Source organism: Melospiza georgiana, chromosome 3 (assembly GCF_028018845.1).
Source record: "Melospiza georgiana isolate bMelGeo1 chromosome 3, bMelGeo1.pri, whole genome shotgun sequence".
In the NCBI taxonomy this organism is placed as follows: domain Eukaryota; kingdom Metazoa; phylum Chordata; class Aves; order Passeriformes; family Passerellidae; genus Melospiza; species Melospiza georgiana.
This window is the reverse complement of record NC_080432.1, coordinates 55920390-55945785: the sequence shown is the minus strand read 5'-3', so window position 1 is coordinate 55945785 and position 25396 is coordinate 55920390. Positions and strand designations below refer to the sequence as shown.

General features: G+C 39.6%; 1 protein-coding gene across 2 annotated transcripts in view; it reads right to left on the bottom strand.

Moving 5' to 3' along the window:
* DISC1 (DISC1 scaffold protein) overlaps nucleotides 1–25396 on the bottom strand; it is a 169429-nt gene that overhangs the window by 117805 nt on the left and 26228 nt on the right. For both annotated transcript variants that reach the window (XR_009114279.1, XM_058021063.1), the window contains exons 4-6: nucleotides 14548–14698; nucleotides 11043–11172; nucleotides 6521–6756 (exon numbers count right to left, since the gene is read on the bottom strand). Coding sequence is in view for 1 of the 2 variants with exons in the window: in XM_058021063.1 (XP_057877046.1) it covers nucleotides 6521–6756; nucleotides 11043–11172; nucleotides 14548–14698 (517 nt within the window). In the remaining variant the exon portion in view is untranslated. The remainder of the gene's footprint in view (nucleotides 1–6520; nucleotides 6757–11042; nucleotides 11173–14547; nucleotides 14699–25396) is intronic.

Here is a 25396-nt window from a genome sequence, read left to right as displayed (position 1 = left end):
AATATATCCCCATTCTTCTGCTACATCTGTCTGGACTGCACAAAAACTAGAGCTTGCCCACAGCAGCTGCAATTATTCTCCTAAGAATAACATCCATTTCATTTTACTGACTGAAAGGGTCTGTCCCTGGATATAGTTGCTAGCTGTTTCTCTTCGTTATATACAGACTAATTTAGTATCACACATTGATTGAGACAGCTGGTCATTTTTCCCTGAAGAGAAGTAAATCTCATTGTGCACATACCCAGAGGAATCAGCACATATGTGGCCTGGGCTTTACAGGCTGCTATGTCCCACTGGATGCTGTTCAAGCAAGCAGGGGGAACCAGATGCTCAGCAGGGAAAACCAGATTCCTCATTACACCATACACGTGAGCACTCAAGCAAGTGTTACTTATCCTTCTGCTGCGACTTTTTCCTTCTATGACACTGCTTGGAAGGACAAAATACTGCCTTTAAGATTGCTCCAAAACAATTCAGGTTGACAGCAATGGCTCTGCCCTCCACATTGGAAGACTGGCTCTTTCCTTTCCCTGCTCTGTTTTTAATCTCCCCTGTTCTTCCCAAGGAAGGCCAGTGCCTACGGTATGGGAGTAGACTTTGCAGAAGTCCTTTTCCCTCCCTCCAAAGGGGGTCCCCCTCTCCTCCTCCAGTGGGATCAGAATCATTATGAACTTCTGAGCCACGTCTGCAGCTTCACAGAAAGCAAATTCACATCATGTGCCAAAGCACAGACACTTTATGGCACACAGTTCCTCCTAGATTTACTGCCACAAGAAAGGGAAAAAAAAGCCACTTGCCCATGAACTCTACCCCTAGGCAAAGAACAAAGGAATTAAATTAATCCTAGACAGACAAAATGGAGAGGAAAACACCTACCTATCCATCCATCCATCTATCTATCTATCTGAAAGATGAACCTTCCTAATCAGTCAGTTCACTCTCTTCTTTCACCTATGACTCGTCTTAGCCTCGCACAAAAGACTGTAGCCAAATACTTTGAGAAAGCAGAGATGATGGCCTTGTCAAAGACAAATCCAGGTATGGGACTACATATGAGACAGTCTTATTATCAAGGCTCAAGCTGGATCATGGCATGATAAGAAATTGGGAGTTCCTCTGGAATGGCTATTACAAAGACCCAAAGGGACTCAGTTTGGCGTTTGGGATAGTGGCTATAGAGGCAGAGGACATTAGCAGTTGAACAGCTTGCCTGGACTATCAGAAAACCCATCTGCAGTAGGTCTCCTGAAGGTGGAAGAGGAACGAGTGCCAATTGCCACCTTGACAGCGCACCACCGGAAGTATAGGACGAATTGAGATGCCGTGATCCCCATCCACAAAATGATCCATGAGCTGGGGAGCCAAGGGGTGGTCAGCAAGACCCACTCACCCTTCAACAGTCCCATCTGGCCTGTGGACAAGTCTGACAGAGAATAGAGATTGACTGTGCACTATCGTGGCTTGAATGAAGTGACCCCACCACTGAGCACTGCTGTGCCGGACATGCTGGAACTCCAGTACGAGCTGGAGTCCAAGGCAGCAAAGTGGTATGCCACTATAGACATTGCCAATGCATTTTTCTCCATTCCTCTGGCAGCAGAATGCAGGCCTCAGTTTGCTTTCACCTGGAGAGGCGTGCAGTACACCTGGAACCGACTGCCCCAGGGGTGGAAGCACAGCCCCACCATCTGCCATGGACTGATCCAGGCTGCACTGGAAAAGGGTGAGGCTCCAGAACACCTACCATATACTGATGACATCACTGTGTGGGGGAACACAGGAATGGAAGTATTTGAGAAAGGAGAGAGGATCACCCAGATTCTGCTAGAAGCCAGCTTCGCCATCAAGAAAAGCAAAGTCAAGGGACCTGCCTGAGAAATCCAGTTCCTGGGAGTAAAGTGGCAAGACAGATGGAGTCAGATTCCCACTGAGGTCATCAACAAGATCACCACAATGTCTCCACCAACCAGCAAGAAGGAAACACAAGCTTTCCTAGGTTTTTGGAGAGTGCACGTTCCTGAGTACAGCCAGATTGTGAGCCCTCTCTCTACCCAGTTACCTACAAGAACACTTTCCAGTGGGGCCCTGAACAGCAGCAAGCAGTCTCTCCCAATGACAAAACATAACAGCCCATTCTAAATCCTACTTTCCTAAGTTTGTATGTGAAACTATGTTGAAGTCTTTTTTCCAACTTTACTCAAGTAAATCAAGTTCTCTAAAAAAATTCCACCTTTTGTCTTTATCAGGCTTTGTCCTCAACCATAGCTGCTGAATACTTTGAGTATACTCCAAAAAATATGATTTACATCCCCGCTGAGTACTTGTACTTCATTTCAAATTGATCTTTCTCAAATGAACTCCAGGCATCACAAAAGCAGAGTGAACTGGCTGCATAAATGTTCAAGTTCAGTTCCTTGCACCACTGGCCACCCTCTAATAACTAATACACATAACAGAGAATTTCCTTATCTTCAGATGCTCCCACAAACCCACCATAGAACAAATGCCTACTAATCAAAAACTGTTCCATGTGAAGAAGAGGTGGAGCATTCTAATATTTTGAAAGGTACATAATTGAATTTCTTTCAACCAGCAATCAGTGCCCAGACAATAGTCCAGATGGAACAGTGCAATTTATTTTAAGAATGGCATGCCGTTAGAACACATGCATCTGCAGATATGGATAAAACAAAGAAACTGCAAAATGAAACTAAAAATGAACTGAAGTAAAACAGATTTCCCTAGTCAGTGTTGTGAAATGGAAAGAAACAAATAAAGGAACTAACAGATATTGAAGTGAATAGGTCAAATAATTAATATGGTCTTCTTTTATAATTAGAAAATGCAAGTTACACCAGCTAAAAACACATATTTCTGAAATGGTGTCCAGTAGCGAATATGAAAATTATATATTTGGATACTTTTGGCAATCTCCAGAAGAAAGTACCTCATGCTGAAACATCCAGGCCCATTTTCCTCTGATTTCAGTGTGTTGTCTTCAGTTAAAACACTGGCACGTGTCACAGTGCACATAACACCAGTTGCTCCCACCTTCTAAACACATCTCCACGCACACTCATTCAAGTGAACTGAGCTTTTGCCCTGCATTTTCCCATTTTAAAATGATTATTATACCCTTTAGCTTACCAAGAGAAATTAGGCCTGTCTGGATGAGCAAAACGACAACATTCTGCAGTCTCAACCTCAGTGAGAATTCCCTGTCAAAGCATTCTTCTTTGCCCATTAACCAGCAGGTTTGAACCGCGTCTTCCAACAGCCCTCAAGTAAGGTCCTGGGGTAATGCACCTAACATTTCTTAATTCTTCAAACTCAAATGCTTTAGGTATTGACAAAGGCTCTTTGTATTTAAAAAGTTCAGCACATAACAAAGATAAGGCAAAACAAAGAACACTCCTGAAAAAATAACAACACTTGACAAGAAAAATAAGCTTAGAACCAATGCTCATCCCAGTGTTGTATTTGACTTGCTCTTTTCCTCCTTCACACAGAAGGGCAATTACTTGAGCAAGTATTCTTTGTTTAATATATCCTCTCATGTTCCTGGAAGTTTGCTCCAATATATTGAATATTTTTTTATCTTTTAGTGAGCTGCAAGCCACCAAATACAATTCATTACAGCACAGATTGTCTTAAGAGATGCTTCACACTAGCCCTGCCTGTGTTACTCCAGTGCTGAATGCAATTCATGTAGTCAACAAATAATTATGCAAAAGCATGTTATAGCAGTACTCTACTGACAAGCACAATGTTGCTAGAATAAATACATAGTATCTTGCAGCCCAACAGTGAGGGGGTTTGTAATTCACTGTCCACTGATATTGACCTTTCCACATTATCACTGATCTCTAGCACATGTGCATGAGTAATAGCTTTATTTCTCACACAGATAACTCTAAATTTAGAAAACTGTTTTTCTCCTCTGCAACTATTCCTAAAATCAAATGCACGTTTCCAGAAAAATCTCTTTCAGATTAACTATGCCAAGACTTTGGAATTAAAAACTAACATGTTGAACTAGCATCAACAATGTATGTAAACCTGTCACCTAATAAACAATACTTCCTCCACAAGTACTGATTTAGAATAAGCCAATGCATGTGGCAACCATGGAAATTCTGGCAAGACAAAGGAAAAAGAGTTTACAGCCAGGGTGGTGAAATGCAGGATGCAAAATCTCCATCTTTGAAGATATACAAAACTCAGAGAGATAGGACACTGAGCAACCTGATCTCACCAGGAAATTGTAGCCTCACTTGGAGCAGAAGTATAAACAAGATAATCCCCTAAATTATTGTCTAACTATATGACAACCTGGGGGATGCCCATAGGCACACAGGAATTAAACCCACACCAAATGTCTTGCTATGCGCATGATGTTTTTTCATCTTACAGAAGAACAGGCTGGAATCAGATAGAAAATCTCTGTACCTGAGGTATGACAGACTGCACAGCTCAAAAAGGAAGCCACCCATCAGTTAAGCTCACTATTAATCTGAATAAACTCTCACTATTAAATAACTTCATTTATGTGTCCTGTATTTGGTTTAGCTGAGATGGAGTTCATCCACAGCAGCCCCCACAGTGCTGTGCTTTGCACTGGTGGCTGGAAAGGCACTGGTAACACACCAGTGTGGGCTGGCACAGCATCAGCACCCTCTCTCCAACATTCTGCCCTCCCACACCAGCAGTAGGCTGGGGTTCGGCAAAATCCTGGGAAAGGACATACCCAGGACATCTGACTCCCACTGACCAAAGGGATATTCCATACTACAGGATGTTAGGGATGTCTGCTGATATGAAAGCCAACAGAAGGAAGAGGAAGCAAGGCCATTCATCATTTACAGTGTTTGTCTTCCAGAGCAACCACTACATGTGCTGAAGCCCTGCTTCCTGGGAAGTGTCTTGACATCACCTGGTGATGGAAAGTAGAGAATAAAACCTTTGTTTGCATGCATGCAACATTTCACTTTTGCTTTAGTAAATTGCCTTATCTCAACCCACGGATTGTTTTCCATCTTGTTTTTTCTCCCCAAGCCAGCTGAGAAGAGGGAGTGATAGAGTGGCTTGGTGAGCACCTGGTGTGCAGCCAAGGTCAACACACCAGAGTCGCAACAGCAGAACTCCAGCTATGGGAATGAGAGCAGAAGCATCTCACCACTGGTGACAACAAAGTCAACCAACAGGAAAAAAAAAAAGAAAGATGTTTCATTCATTGCATCTTTTAAAAATGAACAGAAAGGAAAAAATTTTAAAATTTTCATTCCTGTTATAAACTCATTTTGAATAATGAATGCCTGTTTTCTCTCAAGTGATTGTGCTATTCATGGTGCTAGTAAGAGAAAATTCCTCCTGAACCCATACTATTTAACTCACTTTTAAATAACTTCCCAGTGAGGTAAGTGCAACCCAAATATTACAGCAGCAATGAAAATAATCTGAATATTCTTTCATAAGCAAACTCAAAACTAAGAAAACTCAAATCAGTTTCTCATACTGCTTAAGATCTTTTATTCCTCAATCTCAGAAACACAGGTCTAAGATATTATTAAAACAAGCTAAACTTAATGCAAGACACTATTTCTCATAACCTAATTTAAACTTTTAAACGCATGTCAAAAGAGAAGAATACCTCCTCTATAAAATGTTCTGCTGACTTAAAAAAAACCTGTATAAATTAGCACACATGAGCAGCAATTTCTCATGAATGTTAATACAACCAAACTAAATCCAATAAACATGATGGGAGATAAAAAATTGCAAGCAACATGGTTTTTGCTTTTCTGGAAGAAAAGTACATTAGGATAAACAGGAATTTTATTTTCTCTTGGTGACACGGCAGCAGTACCACTTTCAAAGTCCCATCACCAATGTCCAGTACAGTTTCAGTACTTCAATTGCTTTTTTAAATAAAGATGAGATTATTTCCAAAATACTGCCAAGAGTAGCTACTTTTCCATTCAAAGGATGCATCTACTGTTCATTTAACTGTGAGTGGCCCAAAATTATTCATGCTGCATCCTCCTCCCCACTGCCTCAATCCACTGTCTGAGTCCAGCACTCTGAGGAGTTTATTGTAATTACAAGTTCATGGAAGCAAGAAGCATCTCTAATATTTACTTAAATGGTGCCTAGTACACACTTTCAGGCTGTAAGAAATATGTTTGAATTACTGCATTACCAAACTGGGGAAAGAATTCCGCCAGCTAACGAGAAATATAGTGTAAGCTGATGATAGGAATTAACAGTTGATGGACACACATGCTTTCTGCAGGTGGGTCTTCACCATAAGAGAACATTAAGTGCAAGACATTCAAATAACTAAACTCCTCTGAGGAAATACATCAATATTAGAACTCCAACATCTCTTCTCAGAAAGTTTTAAAGTGTCTAAATCCAGATAATCAGCTAGCACAATGATGAAGAAAACAGGCGACAGCCAATTCAGCAGAACATACAGGAAGATATAAGACTCACATCTAAATTGGAATTTAAATACCTCTTTATTGGTCCTGGAAGATCTAAACTGAGTGGAATCCGATAGGAGGATGCTAAGGTGTCATCCACAGCCTTGCTTATTTCCTGCAGTTCCCTCAAAGAAATGCAGCCAAGTAAAGCAGCCAGTTCACAGTCCTGTGACTGAATAAGCCTATCTTGTTCTTCAATTTCTCTTCTCAGCTGTTGATCTTTTCCTTCTAATATGGCCAGTCTTGTTCGGAGATCTTCAATTTCTTTCTGCATAGAACAGAAACCAAAGTTTACTATGAATCTTATAAAAGAAACCCACTCGCCCCTAAGAAAAAACAGTACAAGTGTCAGAAGTAGCATGAATTAAATATGTCCAATTCAGCAAACATTAAATGAGGCATCTTCTTGCTGACACACAAAAACTCTTATTTCAGTTGTACTCAGAAACTCTAGCGCTTCCAGCAGTCTGAAACTCACCACCTCCAGCTCAGCACCACACTTCACGTTCCTCTTCCAACACCTACTCTCAGTCCTCTTCCACTTTTAAAATACATAGGTATTTCACAAGTTCACAAGCTAAAAACTTCCACCAAAAAAACAAATGTCAGATCACCCATGGCAACAGAATCTTGTTCTACAGACTGGCAGCTAACCTGATCAAACATCTATCCTGCAGAATATCCCTGCAATGGTTTATCTAATGGTTCCAATTCAATATGAAGCACAGGATGCAAGCAGAGAATCACTTACTACCTAATCAGTCCTTCTGATAATTAACATTTCATATTAACTAAAAGCACAAAATCCTTCCCTTGACTTAAAATGCACAGAACTTCAACATCAGTTGCACTCACTTTTTTAAAGTGCAAATTGTGTGCATTATGATATTGATGTTTCTTGCAAGAGCAAAACAATTTTTAGAACCATAGAACTGTAGGATCATTAATGCTGAAAAAGAGCTCCAAGATCATTGTGCCCAGCTTTGACTGAACAGCACCTTGTCAACTAAACCAGAGCACTAAGTGCTATGTCAAGCCATTTCTTGACCATTTCCAGGGATGGTGACTCTACCACCTCCCTGGGCAGCCTACTCCAAAGCCTTGACCACCCTTTCAGTGAAGAAATTCTTCCTCATGTCCAGTCTTATTCTCCCCTGGTACAGCTTGAGGCCATTTCCTCTTTTCCTGTCAATTATTACTTGGGAGGAGAGACCAACCTGGCTACAACCTCCTCTCAGGTAGAGAGTGATAAGGTTGCCACTGAGACTCCTTTTCTCCCAGCTAAACACTCCCACATCCCTAAGCTGCTCCTCATCAAACTTGTGCTCCAGACCCTTCACCAGCTTCATTGCCCTTTTTTGGATGTGCTCAAGCATCTCTATGTCCTTCCTGAAGTGAGGAGGCCAAAAGATAAAAAAAAAAAAAAAATCTTCATTAATTTGTACATCATCCTCGCACAGGTTTTTTCTTGAAAACCCAACAGATAGCTTGCATCCAAGGAAGCAGCACTTGTTGAAGGAAACTGGGTTGCTGAGTTAAAGTTGTCATCAAACAGCTGAACATCATGCTGGAGAATATGATTCGATTCCTACACTTCTTACTGTCTCTGTGAAACTTTGCAAGCCATTTAAACTATTATGTCCACACATAGCCACAGATTGTATGTTCATAATTTTCTATACAACCTGCAAGAGATCTCTGACATGCTATCTATAGGCTCTCAACAGAATTCAAAGCTCAATTTCAAACTCTGATCACATTCAGTCCAACTAAAAATAAAAATGAAAAACAAAAAACCAAATCTTTAATAAGTAAAAAACTAGGCATTACAAAACTGATGTTAGAATCAACCATATGGCTTTTTATGGCAATTCATTTCTCCATTCTGCAGCTGAGCAAATGGCAGTAACACCCGAAATGGTGTTGCAGAGATAAAATTAAGTGGGTTTGAATCACTAAGATGCCATGTTGATTAATACTATAAAAGGAGCCCACTCACAAATTAATAAACTTCTATTCAAAAGAAGGTTTGAGTGGCACACAGTATAAGGGTTCTGGGGTCAAATACTGAGTAATGAAGATAAAATAGTACTCTGAATATCTGAACAGACACTTCAGTTATGTATGAGGCAGGGATCTAAAAGGCATAATTCAATATTACAGACTCTTATAAAACATATGTACTATGCACAAATAACAGACTTTGGCATTTCTTTGCTTTTTAGAGTTTCACTTGATAACTTTAACATTATTTTAATGTTTTCAATGCAATTTGCATGAAGTTTAGTTCACAAATTTTGTTAACAAACATATTTTCAGGTTTGCTGCACTGTAACCAGCTTTCTCAAGTATTACTTAGAACAAGATATGGTCCTTGTACATTCAAAGGTTGAATAGCTCCAAAATTTCAACTTCTAATAGTCCTGCGCACTAGGTTTCCTCAATTACTTTCCTCCTTCTATGGTTTTAGACACAGCAAGAAGAGAATGGTGTAGCCCATGTTTCAGTCCACAGGCATTTGTCAAGGACAGAAAGGTCAGCAGACCAAAAACATCAGTTTTGTTTCTTTCAGTCTCAAATTAGGCTTTTAGTGTGCACAAAGGACAATTCTGTCTCTGTTTTACTGGCTTGGGAATACTGCCAAAATCTTAATAGGCCCTACTTAATACAGAGACCTCCATACTCTGTGAAAATGTAGTAATTGCAATCACTGCAATAAGCAACCTACATGGGAACAGAAAGCAAGATGAACAGAATCTGGTTTTATAATCACACTTTTAGTATTGAAATGTACAACATAAATAGATACTAGAAGCACACAATCTGCATTCACAGAAAGAAAGCTGCTCTGCTCAGGAATAGTTCACAGGCATTCTTGGAAGCATGGAAATTTTAATCAGTAAACTCGAATACTCCCGCATTCTTTTCCAGAAATGCAAAGAAGCCTTTAGCATGCTCTTGGTCAGCCTCCAGGGACAGATAAAAAGGGCCTAAAGTCTCAACATGGAGCAGCAGATGATATTCATATGACTAAACATAAGCTGGAGTTCTACTCTGCAGATTTGAGTTTAAACTGGGATTTCCAACACAACAGCTAATCAGCACTGACTGTACACCTCCAGCCTCAGTTATGGACTGATGGTCTCCATGCAGTAGAGATTGCAACAGAAATATTAATACATAAATTATAGATACTGTCACAGGTTTTCAAATCCCTGAATACAAATGCAGAACCAACAAAAGAGAGCAGAAGAAAAAGTGAAGTGGGGCTGAGGAAAATTTAAAAATAATTACTTCTGATCATGCAAGATTTTGGACAGGAGCAATCCTTAGGGATTCCTGGGTGCATACAACCACCACAGATCAGCATTCCCCAGAATCTTGAATTCCCAGTAATTTTAATAAAATGCTAATAAATAGCATGCCTGTATAATGGTGTGGGTAATTTTTCCCTAGTATAACCACAGAAGAATAAAGATTCAGCTTGAGCAACTGTAAAAATTAGCTGTTGTGGAGTCTTAAGTACAGCAGTTTTCAGTTCAACATCTTGAGGTGGCTCTTGGATGCCTAGAATTAAAAAATTTTCTACATGCTTATAATGCTGAACTACACTATTTCTCCTCTTGTTGATGAAATGAACCTAAAAAATACAAAGGAGATGAATAGGATAAAAAAATACATTTCTTCACCTAAGTACAATTTTGCAATGACCACATAAGATGTTTTTCTCTATTTCTCTGCAGGTTTTTTTATATATATAAATTTATGTGTGCACACACACAGAGACTATAATTTTGGATCCACCAAAGGAATGAAAATATCCCAAAAAAAAATATTTCAAGATGAGACCAGAGAAAAAAAAGAAAAATTAGCTCTCTAAGGTGCACTTTACTGAGTGTGATCACCAAGGTATAAAAGGTATAAAAGAGACATAACTAGACAGTATATTGAGATTTTTGAAGGATGGTGAAAAGAAAAAGCTAAATTTTTCTTAGAAGGCTTGCAGACTTCAAATTGGACTAATGCCATCTTGAAACATTCCATTTGCCAAACTATCACGTTGTGACATCATGTGTCATTGTAATGCTATTGTTAGCAAATGCTAACTGCTCCGTGATGATTCCTTCATCCTTATGAAAAGCATCAATCATCTTTCAGGAATAAAAGCTGGTAAATCATGCATTTATAGTAAATTCTAACCAGAAACGGATGAAAACTTTTTGTCTTCAAATAAAAACTTTGGAAGATCAGTGTAATATTAAAACATCAAATTATAACAAAGAGCATGTTTAAAAAGATAATGAGGAAAGTTTAAGCATGCACACAAGCCACCAAACCTTCCAGCTCTGCATTTCTGTAATGAGATTAACACAACTCCTGTGGCTGCCATCTCCAATCATCACTTAGATTATCGACTGGACTCCAGCCAAGGCTCTAATTACTACACAGAAGCAAAGTCGCTATTACAATAAATTTATTTAATTCTGTGTGACAGCTTACAAGGTTTTCCCCACACAGCACTGGCTCCTATGCACAACTTTGCAGTCCTGTTACCTGTAGTCGCTTCTTTTCTTGAAAAAGCTGGTTTCGTTTTCTGGCTGAAACCTGCGTCCTCTCCTGGGAAGTTGATCTCAAAAGTCTGAGCTCTTTTTCTTGACAAAGACCATTTTCCTCATGTCTAACCCTTTGGAAAAAAAAAAAAAAAAAACCAAAACAAAAAAACAACAGCTAAAAATTAGTGGTTTTCATGAGTTTCAGTGTCTTAAGGATTAAACTGATCAGAATGCTACATGTTACCTTTAGAGTCATAACACTGCACCACCAGAATGATTACATTTCAAACAGATACAGTTAGAGAACAAGAGGGTTTTTTTCCCTTGGCATATCTTCCTTTATTATCTCAAACATTTGCACTGTTTTTACAACATGATGAAGAAAGAAAATGGAAAGCTTGTATAGCTTCAGGCTTCCCCCAGCTTTTTCATATTTCAGAAATTTATCCATCACTGCCTTGAAAGAGACAAAACTAAGGCATGTAGTTTCTATCAATACAGAGAAAAATCTCTTAGACAGAAGTTTAGAAACTTGCCAAAGCCATTTTTGCAGCTTCTGTCAGCTTTTGGAGACTACATTAGAGATCATCTGGAGTGTTTGCTCCACAATGCCAAATTTTACTTCTCTCTTGCACAGCGAGTTCTTTCAAAATCACAATCAGTGGGCTTCCTCCCAGTCATCTGTGCAACCCTCAGTTGTAAATCTTTGCATGACTGGACTCCAAGGTAATCAGCACATTATGTTAAGTATCAATTCCATAATCTGCCTCTCAAAATGCACCTGCAAACAATGCAGACCCATTTTCATTTCCATGTTCCCTCCTAAGAGCACGTGCACTTGCAAAGGGCAATTGTGTTTCTGTGTCCATCTTTAGAGACAAGTGCATGCATCTCCACATAAAGAGTACAGATATATTTCAGTATCTTCTTTAAAAAATACTGCATCTCGAACGAAGTGTTTTGAGGCATGATTTCCCACTGTAATCTTGCAAAGCAAATCCATCCATGCCACATATAAAACATGCATCATAAGTCTGGCTTAAGCATGATTAATCACACAATTATGATCTCCATGCACAGGTGTTTAACAAGTGTGTAGAACAAGAGGTTTTCATCTATTCTGCAGGACCATCAAAAGACACACTTGCTTTACTCCCGCTCTATGGGCTGCAGAATGTACTGAAAAAGCAAAATAAAGCTTCAGCACTAACACAGGCATCATTAAGCAAGATAGACATAGTGACAGTGCAACTGCATTTCTGTATTAACAGCATGCACCAAAGAGAGATCACTATTATGAGGTGCTGGGCCATCACTGTGCCTTACAGACATCACAGGTTCCTGTGGCTCCAACCAACCACACTTCCCAGCAGCTCTGAAGGCACCTTCTTCAAGCTGGAGCTGTATCATTCCTAGAGATGTACATAATAAATTTCCAAGTGGCTGGACAAAATTTAGAAAAAATTCCATTGTAAACATAGTTTCTTTTCAGAACCTTGGAAATTCCATGTGTATCTGTCTACTTGGTACTGCTGGAAGACAAACAAGATCCTTCTGATCTCACCAAACCTGACTGATTGCACAACCACAACATTTGCTGTTCCTAAGCTAAACATAACCAAATCTGGCTCCCACCACAAGACCCCAATATTCTGTATCAATATCAAATCCATTCACTTAAAAACTCATTTCATAATTTAATCAAATAAAACAAAACTGAGGCACGAATTTCAGCTCCATATCTTAAATAAGCTGCCATCCACACTTTTCTTGCAAAACAATGAGATTGCCTTGACTACAGTAATATTACCATGATCTAATCTTCTAAGGCTAGTCTGATCATCTTTTTAATTTTCTAGGCAAAAAAAAAATTCTTCTTGGGTATACTGCTTTTGTTCCAATTAAAAATGAATACAAAAACTGAAGCCTACAAATTTTCCTTGAGGAGGAAGTTATGTTTGCCACTGTAGCATCTAAAAATATGGCTGGAACAGAAAGGACTTAAACCCCTGTACAGAAGACAAAGGGTACTCTTGTTGCATCAATGAGTCAGGCCACAGACAAAGCAACATAAAAGGCCACAAGAATCAAGCAAGCAAATAAAAGGGTGTCACAACAACAGTAGTTGAACTTAAGCTCAAAGAAAGGAGTGTGCACAAGACAGAAAAGGGAAGAGGATATCTATCTGACCCTGAAGACTGGCACTGCTCAGACCTGTGCAAAGAGAAGAGTTACAGATGTAATCACCCAAAGAACAGGAACACTTTCATAAATATAACATCTATTATATATATAAAAGCATTATATTTTATATATTATATACTTACATATTTATATTTATATATATGTATATATATTTATTTCTATATTATATACATTTTACAGGATAAAAATAAGCAAACCGTATCTAAGGAATGCTTTAGTGACTCAATTTCCATGACAAAGACGACAACACTACTTCTAATGTCAAAATCATTATTACAAATTAATGCATAGACCAAACATATATTAATGAAATAATAGAGAATGGTTTATCCTAATCCTTAAGGAATGGTAAAACAGCCTCTTAGAGCCTCAGATGGTAGAAGGAAACAGCTCAGAAGGAATACAGCTTCTTATAAACCTCCCTTATTACTAGATGCTATAAATACAGACTAAAAATACCTTCCAATTCTCCAGTTTCAGAAAAAATCATATTATCTGTAGTGATTTTATCTAATTTTCAAGTCTGTCAAAAATTACACATGAAGGTATTGACTAGCACACTGCAGCCTTTATATTAACAAGCTGCCAGAAAACAAAAGGCTTCTCTTCTTTCATTTCTGTGATTGCATTTGAGAATAGCTTTCAATTCCTATGAAGCATCCTCTTCTAACAACAGTAACTAGGAGCACAGATTAAGACAGACCAAGAAATAGAGACTATTTTTTTCCCTAACCTATCTCTCTTCAGCCATCTGACACATCTCACTTTCCTCCCATCTTTGAAGTTATCCCTTCAAGATGAGGTTTAGAATTTATTTTTGTGACTTTGTACAGTGCTGAGCTCAATATTGCTATCTAAGAAGTGGCACACAAAAGGAAGTTCCCAAAGATCTATTCACATCGAAAAATAATCTGATTTTTATTTTATATTTAAATATCCTTTCATTGCCTGAAAGGGAGCATCAGAATTAACTCCACAGGGAAGCATTGCTCAAGCTGCGTTGCTGTTGTATGCTCAAGCTGCCGTGTCAAGGATTCAATCCCATTCCCACTCAACATCAATGAGAAACATTCCATTTAATTTGCCAGTTCATCATGATCAATGTTTCTGAGGGGAGTTCTGAAAGAATTGTAGAAAGAAAAAAAAAATGGGGGGGACAGTGTGGGATTTTCATAAACAAGCTCCATATGGACACATTAGATGGTCATTAAAACTCTTTATTATAGATATTCATAAGTGTATTCTGCATTTTGAGAAAAACAAAAGCACCATTTTACACAATAATGAATCAACAAACTTACCAATTATCAGCAGCCCAGTGCAATGTTGCCTGAACTTGGGTCATGAACCTATCCAAAAAACTGCTAACAGAGGGATGCCTTGAAGGAAGCTGAAATTTTAAAGAATTTTTCTCCTTCTCCAGTTCTTCCAGTTTCCGTCTAAATTTATCAGCTAGAAATTAAATAAAAAATAATAAAAAAAAAGTTAAACAGTGATAAAGGGTCCTGTTTTACCTGGGGGGAGAGAAATAGTCTCTCAACAAAAAGTAAAATCCACCTCTCCAATGGTTCTTCTTCCTCCTCTTTTCATAAAATATATCTGTCTGTTCTGCCCAAGGACAAATCAACAAGACTACAATGTAGAACAGCAGATAACCAAGATGCCAAGCTACTATTTTTCTATGACAAGGACAAAACTGCAGGCTTCCCAGCACTTTCTTAATTTTATAGGGCTCCAAAGAATTGGCTCAAAGTTATCATCCATGCTCTTCCTAGAGTAACAGATGAGAATTAAATTCTATGAAAAATACTACTTCTCACTGCTTCAGTTTGTATTAAAACCTAGGCAGCAGTTACATATTTAAGTTTCGACCTTATTAAAATTTGTATTGTTATTAGGTCAAGAACGGAAGAATCACATATGTTAAAAAGTGTACTTCAGCAGAAAATGCATGTGCAATTATAGCAATTAAACAATTATCACATTCCAGGCTCTCCTGAATTATGCTCAATTTATCATCCAAAAATAAAAAAATTTACCTCCAAATTTAAAAAAATAACAGTAGTCTCCAAGAGACTGCTTAGATTCTACCATAATCCTACACATTTCTTAGAGTAACCACTTCTCTTATATAAAAGTTACTTATTTGTTTTCTGTCCCCGTGCAGAAAACAAAGGAACATCATTCTAACTACTAATTCTTAATGCAGTACATGTATCTTCTATTGTGCCACTATATCGACAAAATCACATATATGACAGACAACAAGCCTGCCATCCAAGACAGAACACCTTTGATGATACATTAGTCAAATTAGAGAGTTTTGAGCTAACCCACAAATGGAAAACCTTTACAGTGCAGTACTCTGCTTGTGACCTCACTGCATACAATTTTGTGCGATTAGCAATCCTCTTAACATTTTCAATATGTTACTATCAGAATAGCATCCATCTGTGCATGCTTTTTATTGCTTATTTTCTTTATTTATCCTCTGAAGGGATTTAACATGAGAAGTTGCTTACATTTGCTGGTTTTGAGAAATGATGCATTTTTACAATAATCTATCATTAGTATTGATCTCCATTCTGCATCTGCACCAACAGGGTAGAATAAAGACAGAGACCTTCCTAATAAAACTAGGTCTTTTCCCTGTCCCAGCACACTGCTCTCCAGGGTGAACTCACTTTTGTGTTGCCATCCACACACAAAATGTCACAAGGCCCTTGCTGAAATGAGCACCCTACCCTTCATGTACCCATGGGCATGCTATCCCTGAAAAGTAGTGGAGGTGAACCACACCTGTGATGCATTTCTCAGGGGCCACAGCTAAGCATATTCACCCTATCCCTATCACCACACTGAAACTGAAATGTGAGCTGAGATCAGAGTCCCAACCCCACATTTTGACCAGAAAAACATTGCAGCACTTGCATGCTAATGTGCCACTTGGCATTTCAAACTCAGCCATCGAAAACACCACTGTTACAAACAGAATAGTGAGGGCTGAGAGGGTTGGCTAGTGACCAATGACCACTGAATGCCAAACCACATGGAAACACTTCCTTTTACTCACACCATTTGCCACTGGGCTTCCTGGGAGTTGTGGCAACCCTCTATAGCCATTTAACAACGTCATCATTGTTCTTTGACATAATTACGCTGAACTGTGTTTGTGTGTCCAGTTGTTCCATCGTTCTACTCCTACCCCTCCTGGCCCTAGAAACACGCTATTTTGGGAAGGAAACAGATGAGGGATTCCACATGCCAATTCCTTCTCTCTCTCTCTCTCTCATTAAGTCTTGGCTGCACCCTGCTTCATATATTCCAATCTACACACTATTCAATTAGTTTCTACTAACAGACATTTCTAAATAATTTGTTCCACTGGCATCTTATAAGTAATATGGCTGCTCATATCCACTTAGCTCTCTGCACTAAATGTTTTTTTTTTACCCTTTTTCACCATCACACTTAAGGGTTATGACTTAAGAGACTCCAGCACCAATGAGCTGAACACTGCAGCAACCAGCTTTTAGAATCCTCTCCTGGAAAGCAGATCTGTGCCATTTGACCTGGGTGATATCTTTAGTGCATGGAGAGACCCAAGAGCCTCAGTGCCAGCTGCAGAGCAGGGAACCATGCAATTAAGGCTCATCTCAATCCAGCTTTTAGTGCTGGAGAAATCTGGATCAAACACAAGTAATGGAAATTATCAGAAGTCTAGCCAACAGGATGTGAAAGAGGGAAATAAGCAGGGTTCCTCAGACTAGCAGAGATAAAAACTGAGGTAACTTCCAGTACTACTACAAGCCACCAAGCTGCAAAGAAAGCAGGAATAGAATGTTCTCTTAGAACTTGAGTCCTCAGTAACAAACCTGAGTTGCAGCAAATTGTATGTGAAAAAACCACTGGATATAGTGAAGCACTAAATCTAACTGCCAGGGTTAGACAGGAAATCTCCTCCAGTGTTGGTTTCCAGGTCAGACAAACATCTCTCAGGAATACCTCTGGCAGAGTTTAAGGCTTGAGGCCAGAAAAACCAAATGCATTCCCTTGTTTGAACAAGGGAAAGTGCCAGATTCTGCACCTGAAGCCCTGGAAGTATGGACAGACTGGGGAATGAGAGATGCTGGAAAGCAGCACCACAGAAAGGCCCCTGGGGACCCTGGTTGATGACAAGTTGAACAAGAGCCAGCAGTGCCCTGGCAGCCAGGAGGGCCAACCCTGACCTGGGGGCATCAGGCTCAGCATCACCAGCCAGGCATGAGAGGGATTGTCCCGCTCTGCTCTGCACTGGGGCAGCCTCACCTCGAGTGCTGGGGGCAGATCTGGCTGCCATAATATGAGAAAGAAACTGAACTGTTAGGGAGTGCCCAAAGGAGGGCAATGAAGATGGTGGAAGGGCCTTGAGGGGAAGGCATTTGAGGGGCAGCTGAGGTCTCTTGGTCTGTTCAGCCTGGAGAAGACTGAAGGGAGACGTCACTGCAGTTATAACTTTCTCATGAGAGGAAGAGGAGGGGCAGGTATTGATCTCTTCTCTGTGGTGAACAGGGACAGGACATGAGGGAATGGCCTGAAGCTGCATCAGGGGAGGTTTAGGCTGAATATTAGAAAAAGTTCTTCACCCAGAGGAGGGTTGAGCATTGGAACAGGCTCACCAGGGAAGCTGCCATGGCACCAAGTCTGACAGAGTTCAAGAAGTGTTTGGACAATGCACTCTGGCACATCATGTGATTCTTTGGGCTGTCCTCTGCAGGGCCAGGAGTTGGACTTTGATGATTCTTATTCCAGCTCAAAATATTCTGTGTGATCTCTTCCACTATATTTTCTAGGATTTTTCAGCCAAGAAGCAGACACAGAAGGCCTTTGCTATTGCTAAGTCATCAGACTCACAGACACAACTTTCTTTTACTTTCATTTTAGTGTTTTAAGAAGTTATTCCAACAGAGAAAAAAATCCAAGAACTCGCTGATAGACTGAGACACCAAAAGAAACCACATGCACTCATTACTCATTACAAAGAAAGGCTTAATACTTTCCCTATCCCATTCCTTACTTCAAAACAAGTTACTTAGAGGACAGCTTACATGCCAAAAGCAATCCCGCAATCCCCCCCTCGCATTTGATGAAGTTCTTAAACGAACAAACTTTCAGGTAATCAATACATACTGTTTTACAGAAGCGTTTAAAATAAGGCCTAATTGTCTTTATCAGCCGTTTATTTCACTACATGCTGGTGCCAGCTTGCTGCCTTGAAGAATCCTACAGATACCCTAGATATAGCTCCTACTTCAGAGCAAAGAGTAAAATTTGACTCTTAAATTACCCTTCACTGCAAGCCATTACTGTACAATCCACTACTGCCAGTGTAACTCAGACATCCCACTCACTTTAAAGCCAACCATAGTACAGACCTGGAAGATGCTGACTAACTGCTGTTCTCAATTAAACAAGCAGCAGTCTGAGAACAGTAGTGTCTCCAAAGATCATGCTTTGTAATAGCTTTGAGTAAAGGAAGCAATTTCCATAACTTCTAATTGACCATGTGAGAACATCTGGCTACCTCTCTACTTTTTAAGTACTCTAACATTGGTTTTATCCCTCCAAAGAAAAGGTTCTCTTTATCAGAATGGTTTATCATAATTTAAAATTCATTTAAGAAAATCACCTCAGTAAGGACAGAACCTAATTTGCTATGTAAAGGATATATTTATGTTTATTTATGTCTGTGCTAATAAGTGGAAGATAATCAATCATGCCATTCTACAAATTGCTGGACATAAAAAAAGTGTTCCTTCAGCTACCTCGACTAGGGAAGGTTATTTGATCTTGCTCCACAATTCAGCAAATAACCTCTTCCCCTTTGCCCTTGCCTTCCCATAAAATCTGAAGGCCCTAAAACAGGATTTAGGTAGGATTTATAACCATAACTCACACACTGCAGCTCTAAAATATTTTTTCTTGCCTGCTAGAAAACTTCTGGAAATACAATCTCCTCACCACTCACTTCCTTAAAAACTGTAAGGGTCCAAGATGATGGAAGTGTCCTGTATGCTCAGCACCAGAGATAGTTATGTATTTTGCAAGAACCAAAGAAGCCCCAGGTTCAGGACCAAAGACCCCTCTTGCAGCCTGTATCCAGAACCACACACAGTAACAGGACTTTAGAGGGGAGACTAAGAACCAGGGTGCAAAGTGCCCCCCTTGCTGTTCCCAAATCTCTAAGGTCTGTCAGCTAAAAGACTTCCCTTCTATCCACCAGATGCTTCTCTCTTTTCTGGCTATTTATGCTTTTGGTCTCCAAAGTACATTATAACAGAATACAAAAACTGAATCATGGATTATTTAAACACACACCCCGTGTGGTAACTTGAGGAGCCTAATGTGAAGCTTGAATATGTGACTGAAACACATCTGGAGAGCAGACTAGTGTGCAAGGTGTCTACAGCCCAGTTACTAGATTGGCCTCCTGCAAAATAACTTGCAGGGAAAACACAGATCAATTAATATCCAAATATAACACATAAAGACGTATACTGTTTTAAGAACTGAAGGCATTACAAGCACCTGGAATATCTATCTGCTCCTAAGGATAAAATAATTAACCATTTAACAAACATGTACATAAAATTTAACCATTTACCAAACATACACACAGTTGAAAGTAAAGACACTTGATATGTATAAAATGTAACTGCAGATTACTCTTGGATAGTCGAACAGCTAGCCCTTACCATGTGCTGTCTGGTCATGAGTATAGAGCAAACTTTCCTACCTCCCATTCAGCCGTGCATATGGAAAACAGCAAAATAAAGCCACTGCCAAGTCAAACTGCACACCTGGGCAGGGCTGACTCCAAGAAGTCATAGGGCTGGGGACACACACCATTGAAGCAACAGGAGAAGCTGAGTTATGCTTACCCTGCTGACTGTGGATTAAAAGGAGAATATCTGCAGAGCAAAAGAGTTCAGTATTGAGGCCCCAACATCTGCACTTTGGAAGGTCCTACTTCAAACTAGGTTAAGTGCAATGCCATGGATCAAGAACAGACAGTTGGACCCCTCTGGTAGCTGTACAGCACATCTTCAGACTTTGTCTCACTTGAAAGAAAACCAACCCATAGTACTACAAGACTGCTCTACAGTGCAAAGCAAAGCATAGCAAATGGGACAATTGGGAGATTCCAAAGGCACATGCACCTAATCTGAACTAAAATTATATTTGGGCCAGGGTCCATTAAATACATCCGGCAGTCAGTGGAAAAAGCAGTTCCTGGAAAGGCTAGTAAGCAGAGGCTAAAGCTTTCCAGCCAAGGCTAACTCCCTGGGTACCACAGCCAAACATTCGTGTTCAGCTCATAAAAAGGTAGAGCAAAATGCAAGTGTAATTATCCCCCTTGCCCACCACTTAACTTTTTCCATTCCAGTCAAAAAGGCAACTTTGTGCAATTTCACACTCCAGCTCTGCTCCTGAGCTATCAAGACTACCTTGAGGAGCAGCAGAACAAACCAAACTCCTGACTGCTCAACACCCTTTGGAGTCAGAAGCTACTGCCACAAAATTCACCCTAAAGCAGGAGGGCCAAAATCTGCAGGAGCTACAACTCCATAATTCCTTGGTTTGTGTGTATTCCTCAGTTATTTCTCAGTCTAGTACAGATGACAAACCCTTCTAATTCCTGCTGAGATGCTCAGCTGATGGTTAGTTACCGCCAGTGATGGTGCTGTTTAAAGTTAAAGACTAGTGACCAGAAGAGTAAAAGAGAGTGAGTCTCCTGCATTCCCTGACAGACTCAAGGTACCAGAGTAACCAAAATATCCAGCAATGACCTGATGTGGCATTTGATGCCACAAGCTCCCTCTGCTGCAGCCAGCATCAGCTGCCTATCCTCAGATTCCTTCTCCTTTCCCAGCAATGAGACACCACTATACATAAATCAGGTGGGGAAGGAAAGGGAAGGAAACCTGGTACTCAAAACAGTCCCTTCAAGAGAAGCAATGTAGAACACTATCTACAGGATTTCTTAAGAGGGAGGACAGCTCAAGCATGCTCTCTGCCTCCCTGCAAGCTCTGCATTTTCTACCCATCAGTTCACACCAATTACAACCCAGGAAATTGCTGCCTCCTTAAAATATAAATTATTTCAGAATTTAGTGTACTCAACACATCTGTGTTAAAGCAGAGTTGGGAAGTCTGAAAGCTTTAAAATACACAAGAACAGACACTTTTTAGCTGTTATTACAAAAGGAAGCATGACACATTGGCAGATATTTCCCTCCTCTAATTTATATTGAATTTAGGAGCATTCATTTAGCATTGAACAAAAAGGTACATTCTTAGACATTTTAACAGATGCTTCCTCAAAAGCACACCACCAAGATTTCCACCTACAGTTTACACTTCCAGTTAACACTGGAAAATCTATCTCCCCAGAAAGAAACTTCTCCCCAGAAAGTCCCCAGTGCAAAGCTTGGGGCAGACATTTATGATAAATTTTGACCAGTGCTCCACAGCAGCAGTGCGACTGACAGACTGTCACTCAGATCTGTGCTGTGTTCTCTGGCTCTCAATAACAACACTCAACAGGATTTAGGGGCACAAGCCACAGAACTCCAGGGGTTTTGTGAGAGTGTAGGTGCAGTCACTTTCAACATCAGCAGGAACATAAGCAAGGAGCCACAAAGCCAGAAGGGCTTTGTCCAGCACACCACTGGGAAATTTGGGGGTTGAGAGAAAAATATCCTAGTCCTGACCTGGACAATTAATCTCTCTGGTTACTTGGCCAGCATTAGAAAACTTTTGCTTTCTCATGCTACTTTCTCCTCACCTGGCAATGATGTAGGGTGAACTATCCTCACAGCTGTTATTTCTGGGCTGAGTTTAAGGACATCAGGACTATTTAGATAAACTTACATTTTCCTGTAACGTGATTATCCTGAAAGGAAGGTAGTAATTATTATAGCATCTCACAGAGGAGCCTCCAATAGAGGTTCCAACTGCACTAGGCTCAGACAAGGGGGGGGTAGGGGGGAAGAAACCCTACTCCAGTAAATTTACAATCCACACAATAAATGACAAGCAAAGGGACAAATGGAGAGAACAGGGCATCAGACCCACACTCTGGGTGAAAATTAGGGGCAATGACTTCAGCATATTAGGAGCAGCTTAATCCCCATTGCTCTTATTCTGAAATTTCTGAGAAACATTGAGGTTTTATAGTATCTTTAATAGCAACATTTTTAATATTAGGACCTTCATAAATATTTCAGATTAGATCATAAACTAACTACTTTCATAATTTTCTAAATGTAGGAGTAATCACATTTTTTATGTGTCTGACATGCATAACAGTTAGTGAAATAGTGGGCAGTTTTCTGTATGTGACAACCTTAATAATTAATCTTTGTAACTGCATGAAAAGTACAATTCCATACAGTTTCTATCCCCTACAGTCCTTCTCTTCAGATTTGCTGCATTTGTAAATTCCTTCAAACACCACAAGAGTTCACAGATAGGCATGTGAACGTTGGAGACATCATTTCTCCTTTAGCCAGTTCACAATACAAATTAAACAGTGCCCCACTGACTGTTTGCTTTCCACAATCTTTCACAAAGTTTCCAACGAAACCACCAAGATCCTTACATTTCCAATATGACTTTACAATAAAAATAACTTACAGTACCATCAAAAGATACACTAAAAGGGGAAAAAAGCTGATTGCTTGTGCCCTTTATTTGACAGCAACATTATTCTGCAAGCAGTGCTGACAGTACTGTCACTACATATGAGATTTTAGAGAAATGAAGAAAAACACATACCGCTGACTCCAGGTCAAATCTGTATCTTTAAAAATGTCAGGCTATGCAGCACAACGGCACAGACAGCTACTGTGAATAAAATTGTACTCTGAAAGAGATCTCACAAGGCAAGGAAGCTCACAGAGATCCATGCAAAGCTCCTTGGCTGGCAATACAGATTATTCTTTTATTGGAGATGGTAGAAGAAAAGGCCTGGTGGATGCTTCCAATCTGTGCAGTTCATATCCCAGAACTGTCAGCTGTATATCAACGTCAACTGAAGGGGATTCAACCCCAGTTCACCAAGTTCCCTTTCCTTGCCCCCAGAAGCTCTAAGCCAACATCCATACATCTTCACTGCCTCTGAATAAACACCATGAACTGATCAGAAAAGAGGTAACTTAATTAACAGTAAACCATGCAGTGCTCTACAAATAATCGCACTATATTGTATGATATCTGTCATTTCTTTAAAGATCTAAATACTCCAGAAAGAAATTTTGCTATGGAATTGTCTATATCTGGGCTTTTATATCAAGGATTTTGTAACTAGAGACAGATTTTGTTGGGACTTTTCTGTACCAGGCTCTATTTAAGAACATATTGTGAATCTAAAGTGCTTTGATCCAGCTGTCAAACAAAGAAAAGGATCCTTTATTATTGCCTAACCTGAATATATTGAGAACACCATCCTAAAGCACACTGTTTAAAAGATTTTTTTTTTTTTGTGAGAAAAGCCACAAAGTAGCCGAGATAACATAAGCAGTATTCCACAAAGGTTTATCTTCATACTTTTAAAAGCCATGTTGCAAAAATGCAGAACAAAGCAGCAAAAAGTCTAGGCTAAGGAACACCAATGAGTAGATGTAGAGTTGCTTTCAGTTGAAGTTTGAAAGGAAACAGCACAGATTTTGAAGTGTGCTGTATATTAAATTGTGCTATGTTTCCCAAGGACTAAAATAAGGGAAGAAATCAGCTTGCAGTTCTGCTTAAGCCACCAGCTACACATCAACACCATCAAAACAAAATGCAATTAGGCAACGTTATCTCCCTTCTGTGGCAAGGCATGCTGATGAAAAGGTATAAAATACTATTTTTCTTATTGATTGAATATTACACACAGAGAACTATAAAGAGAATATAAATGTGTGCATGCAGCCCCAAAGCAATTGCTCTGAAAACTGCAGTGGGAAGCTCTACAAGGAAACTTGAAGCTTCTAGAAACAAAAGGGGAGAGAGAAAATAAAGTAAGTCTTTGTGGTACCAGACCTGAAAACAGTACATCCATTCATTATGGATGAGTACCTGGATGCCAGAATTTTACTTTAGGTTAAAGCAATCTTTTTTTCTGCCTCTCTTGTTCCTGGCATTCTCCTTCTTGAGCTCCCACAATGCTGCTCAATGTTTGTTTGTATTCCAGGTTCCCACTCTCACATTTAATACTCTACATAATCTCAAATATATAAATCTAATTTCATTGTTTCTTCTTTATTCCCAGAGCTCTTCAAGAACTAAAACTTTACCATCAAATGGAGCTTATAGCCTTCCCTAAGTACTCTGCACCAGTAGATGCAAAACCAACAATTGTTTTAAAACTTTATATCAAAAAATAAGGGCAAATTTTAAAATAGCAAATAAAAGATGCTAACTTAATTCAGCCTAGTCACTTTTCCAATTTCTACCATCCATCACTGTTCTAGCGCACAGCAGTTATACTGTTCTGCTTTATACAGTAAAGGCCATATCCTAAGAAATCAAGCAATAAGAGAGAATGGTTGACAACATTTGTCATTTGTTCTCGGACTATTCTGACTGTCAAAACAAAAAATGGATTATTAAGGTCATCTAGCCCAACCCAACTGCAATAATCAGGGACATCTTCAACTAGATCAGGCTGCTCAGAGCCCCATCCAGCCTGACCTTCAATGTTGCCAGAGATGGGGCATAAATCCATCCACCACCTCTCTGCACAACCTGTTCCAGTGTTTCAAGCACACTCATTGTAAAAAATTTCTGCCTTCTATCTAGTCAGATCTAATAATTTCTACAAAAACATTATTGCTCCAGGAATCAGGATCTAATGGAAAAGAAAATAATTTAAACACAGAATAGCTGCTGACTGCCAATATTTGGTGATTGGCTTCCTGCCCTTCCATTTGAACTTGGCCTTATTAATTCCCTCCCAGCAATTCACAGGTACCCTTACACCCCAGTTTCTCTCCTCATTGTTTCTGCCCCTTGATCCTCTCTCCCCATCTTCCAGCTGGCATCTGCTTCTCTAGTCTTTTCTAAAAACAGAAAAAGAAATACAATTTTTAGCTGACTTGCACCTACAGTCTATTTAGCTTACAC